The sequence below is a fragment of the Neocloeon triangulifer genome, unplaced genomic scaffold (genome assembly GCF_031216515.1).
Source record: "Neocloeon triangulifer isolate White Clay Creek 2 clone unplaced genomic scaffold, ASM3121651v1 ptg000017l, whole genome shotgun sequence".
NCBI lineage: Eukaryota > Metazoa > Arthropoda > Insecta > Ephemeroptera > Baetidae > Neocloeon > Neocloeon triangulifer.
The window spans coordinates 1033037-1042481 of record NW_026775559.1 but is presented as its reverse complement, the minus strand read 5'-3'; the positions used below and the strand labels follow the sequence as shown (position 1 = coordinate 1042481).

Genomic DNA, 9445 nt, shown 5'->3' with positions numbered 1-9445 from the left:
CTTTTCGGCAGTCGCGCCGCCGGAAAAGCTCGGCGGGTACTTACTTGCTCTCTCTGTACGTTTGATCTCTCGGCGGCGCACTTTAGGGACGAATTTAACGAGAGGGAGTGGTGGCGCGCGCTCTCTCTGGCCAGTGGTGCATAAATTAGCGGCCGCCAGGGCGCATGGAGAACGAGGCCCGGCTGGCTTTTGGGCAAAATTAACCACGCCTTCCATCCGTCGGCTGCTGTCATCGCGACGCTTAATGAATGTGCGGCGATAAAGCGGAAGGGGTGGAAAAATGTGACACCCTCTCGCACCGGCCCCGTGATTTCAGTATAAATGCTTTTTAGCGACGCCAAAGTGGGATGGCACCGCCGGGACTCGATCAACGGGTCGGAAGGAAAATCATGTTCTCTCTTGCTAGAACAATTCCTTTGAGATATACTTTCATTTCATTATTCCTTCAACCACCGTAAGGCCAACCGAGCAATCAAAGTGATGAGCTCGCGTTCTTTCCAATCGATAGGCAACCGAGGTTGGTTTTAAACATATACTTGTCAGCAAATAAAATATACTTGTTCTTTAATCAATCGAAATCATGATATACAGATTAATTTTGATTTGTTGAGATTACAAAGGATATCGCGCAGACTAATTTCCATTTTAATATGCAGCGCTTGTATACATTGTGGCGAGACATATTTGAAACAAAAGACGGATTCAATATTAGAATATGTATGTATTTTTTAAACTATGTACACAAACGGTCGGTAATGTAATCTTTTTGCAGACATGCACACGCTCACCGCGCCGCCGTCGTCTTTCCGCTTGGATCGCGTCCGTTCTATATAGCATTATATTTGATAGTTTTTGCACAGACTCACTGTGTTGAAATTATTGATCTGTCTCTTCATGATGTGTTACCGCGGGCTGCGTTTGACAGCATTTTAATCTATCGGGCAATGCAATCAAGCACTCCGCTACTTTTCAGGGCGTCACCATAAATTACAAAATTTCATTCGCACGCCACTTTCAGCGAGAGCGTAATTAAATTCGCGCCGCGCAAAAATGAGAGCATTTTATTGTTATGACAACCTTGGAAAAGCGCTTTGTTCATCTAAAAAAATATCAACAGCATTATGTACATAAGAGTTTTCACATTTAATTATTTTTTTTCAGTCATAATTTTCCAAGCTAATAGCTCCTAAAAGTGAATTTTTTGCCTATTAATTATTAAAATGTTGTAAACAAAATCAGTTGAAGTGGAAGTAATGTGGAAAACTAGTCCGCAGGGCAATCTAAAATAATTTGTGTGAATAAAAAAATGAGAGCAATCAATTAGAGAATGGTCGCCGGGGCAACCAGCTTCACTCATTAAAACTAGGCAGAGTGCAGTCTGTCACATATCACCACTGCTTCACGTCACCATTATAAAAATATGTCATTCTTTTCACAGACCACACTAGTTTGGACGAGCAGGCAAAAGTTGACCCTGCTGGCTTTGGTTTTCCAGTTTCTCAAAGTGCTTTCTCGCGTTCCGAATGTTAATCAAAGTGGCAGCAGATGCTGTCAAAATTTACTTTATAACCAGGTTCAAATCATATTTAATCCAATACTTACGAATAGTTGGATCAGACAGGATGACCATTACGTATGTGTTAGGGGTGAACATGTCTATGTAAGCAGCAAAACTCGAGTTGACAACCTCCATGCTTTGGAACTGAGCAGCCAGTTTGCTAAAAACATATCAAAAATTTAGTACAATGGAAAACATTTACTTTAATTGTCTTATAAACCTGCAGCTAAGTTTGAACTGCTTAATAATGTTGCTGACTTTCTCAAATCTGTGTATGTCCTTATGACTTCGGCGCTCTGAATGGGAAATGACAAGGAAGGTGGCCCTTTCAAAAAGGAGCACCTCGTCTGCGTCGATTATATTGGCAAATTCTTGCAGACTGTGCTCCAGCTCCTTCACATTTGGAATGAGCATATAGACAATGCTTGACCACGCCTGCCATAAAATTTTCATTCAAAAGCTCAAATGATTTTTAAGAGATTTTTTACCCTGTAAAGGGTCTCGTCCCAGATGGATGTGCGGAAGCAGGTGCAGTTCAGTGGTTTTGACAGGCGCTTCAAGTCATCCTCTCTTTCTTGGAAAATCTAAAATTTTAAACTTGAATAATTATATGATTAAAATGTAAAATGGTATGTTCTGACCATGTCTCGCTGATCTTCTTGGACCAAGTCCATTTTGTGCACCAGACAGAAAACTTTAGCCTCTGGAGAATTCTGCAGAATTGCCTCCAGGCAACTTTGGTAGTAATGCATGTCCTTGTCCAGCTCTCTACTCTCAACGTCAAAAACGTAGATCAGAACCTCGACGTTGCGAAAAATATTGTCTCGCTGACTCGCAAAGTAATTTTCCATGAATGCCTCTTGACTGATTAAATCGATTAAATTAATTACTTTAGAACTACCCAAATATTTACCCTCCGCAATCCCAGAGGTTTAACACGAGGTTTCCAAGAAATCTGACATGCGAATGCTCGACGTCAACTGCAAAATAAATAGTATTATTAGTTGTCAAAGTAAAATCTAAGTTTTGAGCATTATGTATTTACGCACTTGTGGCCCCAAGTCTACGCGTGTCTCGAGCAATGTAGTTGGCAAAGATGATGGATCTCATACTGGTTTTTCCGGATCCACTTTTGCCCATCAACAAAACCTGCAAAGCATGGACACGATAAAAAATATCTTCGTACATAAAAGGCAGAGAACACCGCAGTAAACAACTGCAGTGTCATTGACATTTTACTGACCTTTTTCTTCATTACTCTCGACATTTTTGATAGATGTGGACAGACAAGACTGGTAAATTAAAAGTTAAATGTTCGAAAAAATGAATCGCTGGGTTCGCAGTTTTGAAAATGGAAAAGATTAGCAGGGTTGATGGATATAAATCACGAGTTTGGGTCACGAGCTCCAGCTGTCTGACGAATGTAAAACAGACCTACCACCAGACGTTGCAACGACCAATGGGATGCGCGATTACGAGAATTGACCAATCGCGTAAGTTTTTATAGATTCAAATAAGTGCGCCAACAACACATGTTTTTAAGAGAGGTGTATTGATTGAACATAAAACTGGGTGCATAACTGCATAGACTTCTGGTACTGCGTTATAAATTAATTATCCACTTTAAGATTCACATCAATAATGATTTCATTATTATTCATTGCCGATAAATACTCCCACATACTGGCTTAAAAATAAACGTCCATCAAGGAATAATTAATAATTATCAAGCTTGAAGTAATCAAAAATATAAATTAATGATGAATAACAAAACTGCAAAACTGCTTTATACACAAATAGGGTTTGTTTACACATGAAGAGTTGAAGCATTATAGAGATAAAAAATAAAACAAAATGATTATAAAAATTAACTAAATTCACAATGCACACAGAGTCATTACTTCTCCATCAATCCAACCTCACGCATTCTAGATTGGAAGAATTTCTCAAGCAAATTAGCACACTTGAAATATTCAGTTTCAGGACTGTTGTAGAGCCGACAATTAGTGAAGATTCTATTCATGTCCGCAATGAAAAGCCTCTTGTTCACATAGTATGATGTCTTCAGTCGGTTTTCAATTGTCTTGAGATCTGTTTAAATGTAAATCATTTAAGAATATCCATTGAAAATATTTAATTAAGTCTTACCCATTGGGTACTTAATGTGATCATAGTAGTCTGGCACGTCATTAATATCAACAGGCTTCAAGAATGGCCAAGCTGCATGATGCGTCTTTAACTGTAATGCAATGTTTAAGTATAAAATCATCAAATATTTGTAGCGTCAACCTGGCCCAAAATGGTGCGAAGCTGGATGACCAAAACTTCTGGATCAATGTTGTCAGCCTGAGCCTTGATTTTATTTTTCAGAGACGGCAAACAGCCCGTTGCTTGGATTCCAGGAATGCTTTCAATGGGAATCGAATGAACTCCATCCTTGAAGCAGTTCAGCCCAGGCATCACCTTTTGAAACTCTGCTTGCCTCTGCTCGACCAGTTTCTTCAGAATCTGAATTCGAAAAGATTAGCAGCTTGTACTAAAGTGATTTTGGTTTATTAACTTCTTTCTGTTTCCTAATGACTGAGGTAAACTCTGTGTAAACAATCCTGGGATTTAGGTGGCAGTGCATCAAGGTGGCACCTTCATAGTCCTTGATGAAGCCATTGTACTGTGCCTTAGGCATTTTAATCTCTTTGCTGAACCCTTGCTTTTTGAAGTAGCCTAGACAAAGAAGAAATTAAGAATCAAGTCAAATTTGATTTTTCATTGCAATACCAATGGCAAACTCATCAGCAAACGTTAAGAAGTGCAAAACGTTGAGTCTAATGTGGTAGTCCTTCAGGTGGTTCATCAAGTGTGTGCCATAGCCTTTCACTTGTTCGTTTGATGTGACAGCACAGAAGACGATCTCAGTAAAGCCCTGGGTGACAAACATCCTGAAGCAAATACCTCCAATGGCTCTACCATCCTTCAGGAGAGCCAACGTTTTGTGTTTCCTACGTAATAAATATTTATTGATTTATTATATTTAAACCTTAAAAAATACTCACGGATCAAAAACTAATCTGGAGATGTACTCTTTGGGCATTCTAGGCAGCTGGTGGGAAAATACATTTTGCAAGCCAATCAGCCAGGTGATTGTTTGCTTGCTGACAGGTCTGGTGATTGAATTTCCCACCACAACAAATGAAATGACACCTTTCTGCTCCTCCAATTTGGCTGCTTCATCCCTTGGTGCGTTTTCAGGAAACACGGCCTGCAAATTGATTTTTGTAAAAAGCCATTTCCATTGCGAGCTATTTGCTACCTCGGCACCTGTTGACACAGGATTGTTGATCGTGGCGAGAACTTCAGTGACTATTTTTTCAGGCACGTCTGCTATTTTCTTCTTCTTTGCATCAATCTGCTCAGAGCTAAGGCATGTTCAAAAGTAGGTTATAAGTTCAATTGTGGGATCAAACTTAGAGTCACCTCTCTGAAATCCTCCGTCGTCCTGTGCCAGAGTTGATTGTGATGGTTGTAAAGCCAGACTTGGCAGTGGGATTGAGTTTTTCAAACTCTTCAGACTTAGTGGCAGCAACTTTTTTTGAAATTTTTAGTTACGACATTTAAATTTGCAAACTAAGCATACCTTTTTCGGCATTGTCAACCTGAGCTGCCAAATAAAGAGGAGCGACTGGTTTGTACTCTGCGTCCCAAATCGGAGAAGCAGTGTTGTTGATTTCCTCCTCAAGCATTGCCAAGAATCTGAGTTCCAAGCAAAAAAATTTCAATTGAGAATAAAACAACAATTTGGAGGTTAACCTAGGGAAATGAGTAAGAACAAGGACTCTCTTATCAGGTGGCATTCTGTCCCTCTCATTGTTGCACTTTTCCATGAGTTGTCTGCAAACTGTCTGGAAAACAGCCTTCAAAAATGTTCTTCCAAACACCTCTGTCGTCTCATAATGAGGGAGCGAATCACAAAAGGCTGGCACATGGCAGAACACTAACCACCTTAACAATGCACACAAATTTGTTAGGTTAGTTTATGTTTTATTTATTCATGTTATTTGTTTATTTATGTTTTGAAAATATACCTTGTGTAATTGATTTTGTAAGTGGAAAGCTCATCACAATTAAGGTTACTCAGATGGGAGGTCGGGCTCTCAAAGTTCCAGTGGTTGAGACAATGCAAGAACATTTTGGCCAAGTCGTAATTAGTTTGCCACTCCTGTATATTCAATATAATAATTTTAGAATCACAAACAATGTTTTAAAATCGTACGTTTGCTGGAAGATTCCCGAATTTGTACAGCACAAAATTTGTCACCCCTCTAGCCATGCTTGGTTTTTCAAAAGGTGGTTGACCCAATGGTCCTTCTATGATTGGCTTTTGGTTCGTTAAAATGTTTTTCCTCAACAGCTAAATTTAAAAAGGTAAAAAATGTCCTTGCTTTGGATGATTATTTAAAAATTTTACTTTAAACAGGTAGAAGTAGACCCTTTTTGTGTCTGAATCAAGTTCCTTGTTCATGCTCATAAAGATATTTTCAACATCAACAACCATTCCAAGTAGTCTGTTAAGGACACTGTCTCCTAGAGGCTCCAAGTGTTTCACGTGAAACTCTATTAAAATACTTTTAGATTTAATGTGTAAACAGTGATATTTGTGTGTACGCAGTGTGTGTTTGCAGTGCCGGCAGGGATCTTGGAAGTTAGCCAGCTGCTGCACAGACTCGTCTTTGTTCTGCGGTGACTTTGGCTGAGGGGTTTTCCAACCATTGCATTTACAATCATCAGCCTTTAATACAAAATACAACAAAATGTAAATAAATAAATTAACTTTCTCTTTTATAAACCGTACTTGACAGTGAGAATAAATTGCTAGCTTAAGAATTTTCTTGTTCCTGGGCCAGTTATAAACCTGCTGTTTCCTCTGCTGGATCCTCATCAAATTGTTAGTCTTGGAGGATTCAGCAGTTGAGGAACTGCTAGCCCCTTCCTCATTGCCACTGCTTGCGTGGGCTGAAATTAATTTTGGTTCAACGTTTATGATCGTTAACTTAAATGCACTGTCTTACAAGTATTTGCCTCCTCCGCAGACATTTCAATTCAATGAGGGTGTGCAGACAATAAGACAATATTAAAATCAAAATCGTTTCTTTAGATTTTGTAAACAAAAACAAACAAAAAGCATAATGGCTCCAAGGAGGTTCAGGACTGCCTTTGACGAGCGAAATCTCCTTGAAAACGCACTAAAGGAATCGCAGTGAAGACGCAGAATGGTCCTCCTTGGGATGGTCATTTGCGAAAATCGATCTTGTGCCTGTTCTCCACCAAAACGCACTTAAGTGTACCGTACTGAGGGGAAAGGGGCGTGGCAACACTCAGGCTGCCTGAGTGTGATTTTGCTGCTTTTTACACCACACTTAAGGGCACTGCCAGCTGACGGGACAAACGCGCGTTTAAATGCGAAAATGCGTTAAAGAGAGCGCCTACTTAACTTTCAAAATTTATTTTGAGGTTTCTTTACTAAAATTAATAACGAAATGGACTCGGACGACGAGGTTATAAGAACTTTTTAAAATTTTTTTGTTAAAAGGGGGATGATATTAGATAATTTGGTAATGTTATAGTACGCGCGACGTGTTTCCCAAAATCCCTGATTTCAGTTGGCATCACTTGCATTACGTCGCGCGTTTAATAGTGGTTTTACGTCGCGCATACAATAATGGTTTTACGTCGCGCGCTCAATAATGGTGGCGGTGAAATTGTTAAGGAAACCGATTATTCCATCGATACCTCGGCAACATGTATAGCACGCGCGACGCAATTCTTTTCCTACAATCTTAATTAAGGGGACTGCTAGGAAGAATAGCGGCCCTTGGGATGGGTTCAGAATGGGGCAAGACGACCTCTGGAGGGCCGTGCGCACCCTTATAGCAGGCGCGACGTATCACTATGGGACGCGCGACGGTCGAAAAGCGAACTCCGGAGGGCGCTTTTCACCATCGTCAGAGGCGCGACGCACGGTTATAGTACGCGCGACGCACGGTTATAGTACGCGCGACGCACGGTTATAGTACGCGCGACGCACGGTTATAGTACGCGCGACGCACGATTATAGTACGCGCGACGCACGGCAAATTAATTGAAAGGTGTTGCACGCGGCCGGAGTTGTGGGCACCCCACGAACCGGCAACTCGGAGGTGGGCAACCCCCAAGATTAATTTTTGCAGAAGCCGCGAGCGAGGGGTGGAGGCGCCGCGAGGTCGAGGACGTGGGGAAGGCCGTGCGGAGGGCGAGGACAAAAGGGCGGCTGTGTTCGTGGGGGGGCTCCGCAGGAGCCCCCTCACGATCCCCGCCCTTTTGTCCCGCCCGGAGCCGGCCTTCACCACGTTCTCGGGCGAGCGCGCCTCCAGCCCGAAGCTCGCAAACCCACAACGGAGTTGCCCACAAAAGGTGTTGTCAGCAAAGGGAGTTGTGGGCACCACACTTTTTGCTTTCTAAGCCCTTTTTGCAGACAATTCCTTTTGTAAGCAACTCCGTTGTGGGTTTGCGAGCTTCGGGCTGGAGGCGCGCTCGCCCGAGAACGTGGTGAAGGCCGGCTCCGGGCGGGACAAAAGGGCGGGGATCGTGAGGGGGCTCCTGCGGAGCCCCCCCACGAACACAGCCGCCCTTTTGTCCTCGCCCTCCGCACGGCCTTCCCCACGTCCTCGACCTCGCTGCGCCTCCACCCCTCGCTCGCGGCTTCTGCAAACATTAATCTTGGGGGTTGCCCACCTCCGAGTTGCCGGTTAGTGGGGCGCCCACAACTCCGGCCGCGTGCAACACCTTTTAATTAATTTGCCGTGCGTCGCGCGTACTATAATCGTGCGTCGCGCGTACTATAACCGTGCGTCGCGCCTCTGACGATGGTGAAAAGCGCCCTCCGGAGTTCGCTTTTCGACCGTCGCGCGTCCCATAGTGATACGTCGCGCCTGCTATAAGGGTGCGCACGGCCCTCCAGAGGTCGTCTTGCCCCATTCTGAACCCATCCCAAGGGCCGCTATTCTTCCTAGCAGTCCCCTTAATTAAGATTGTAGGAAAAGAATTGCGTCGCGCGTGCTATACATGTTGCCGAGGTATCGATGGAATAATCGGTTTTCTTAACAATTTCACCGCCACCAGTATTGAACGCGCGACGTAAAACCATTATTGTATGCGCGACGTAAAACCAGTATAGAGCGCGCGACGTGATACTTTTACATGGGAGCATAAGTGTTGCCAACCTATGAAAAAACACGTCGCGCGTACTATAACATTACCGATAATTTTTTGTATTATATTTTAATAATTAATTAATTTATTTTTATTTTTTAATTTATTGGATTTTTATTTCAATTTTTGTTTAAATTTTTAAAAGGCAGTAGCTGGCGGAGCTGGCCGCAATTAATGCTTTTCTTATGGACCCCCGCTTCCGCCAGCTATATATAGCGCTTTAGCGGTGTTGTGGAGCAGACCTATTACCGATAATTAAAAATTAAGCTAATACAAGTTTAATAAATAAATTCGATTTTCAATAATAAATATAATTAATAATTAATATAGTTATGTTAATAGTTTATAATGGAGGTCAGCAGTAAGATTTATTTTATAAAGATATAAGAATAAATTTAATTAAGTATCAAAAATAAATTATTAAACAATTTTTCTAAAAAATTTAAAAGAACCCCCAAAATCCACAAAATGTTGGCTGCGTGTGCCGCGATTATACGCGATTGTTATTGTACACAAGTGATGAGAGCGCATGCTCAACGCACTCAGGATCGCTCAAAAGTATCCTGAGTGTATTTCTCTCCCTAAGGGCGATGGCGTACGTCTACACTATGCACTCAGTGTGATTTCACACTGAGGGGGCAGCAC

At 42.0% G+C, this 9445-nt stretch overlaps 2 protein-coding genes across 2 annotated transcripts; both read right to left on the bottom strand.

Annotated features, from left to right (window-relative positions):
• Nucleotides 1–553: 553 nt before the first annotated feature.
• On the bottom strand, nucleotides 554–2998 carry LOC132203335 (ras-related GTP-binding protein A). The gene is made up of 8 exons (XM_059631031.1): nucleotides 2802–2998; nucleotides 2608–2707; nucleotides 2472–2538; nucleotides 2200–2422; nucleotides 2047–2142; nucleotides 1779–1993; nucleotides 1603–1718; nucleotides 554–1548 (listed from the first exon to the last, which is right to left on the bottom strand). The coding sequence occupies exons 1-8, from the start codon at nucleotides 2823–2825 to the stop codon at nucleotides 1445–1447; spliced, it is 945 nt and encodes a 314-aa protein (XP_059487014.1). The 5' UTR covers nucleotides 2826–2998; the 3' UTR covers nucleotides 554–1444.
• A 318-nt stretch (nucleotides 2999–3316) lies between these two features.
• On the bottom strand, nucleotides 3317–6779 carry LOC132203334 (histone acetyltransferase KAT2A). Its single transcript, XM_059631030.1, has 16 exons — nucleotides 6622–6779; nucleotides 6405–6565; nucleotides 6218–6341; nucleotides 6021–6166; nucleotides 5826–5963; nucleotides 5638–5771; nucleotides 5363–5554; nucleotides 5190–5305; nucleotides 5030–5138; nucleotides 4863–4971; nucleotides 4609–4814; nucleotides 4334–4554; nucleotides 4119–4279; nucleotides 3848–4066; nucleotides 3707–3797; nucleotides 3317–3649 (listed from the first exon to the last, which is right to left on the bottom strand). Exons 1-16 carry the CDS (start codon nucleotides 6644–6646, stop codon nucleotides 3456–3458), a joined length of 2346 nt encoding a protein of 781 aa, XP_059487013.1. The 5' UTR covers nucleotides 6647–6779; the 3' UTR covers nucleotides 3317–3455.
• Nucleotides 6780–9445: the final 2666 nt, after the last annotated feature.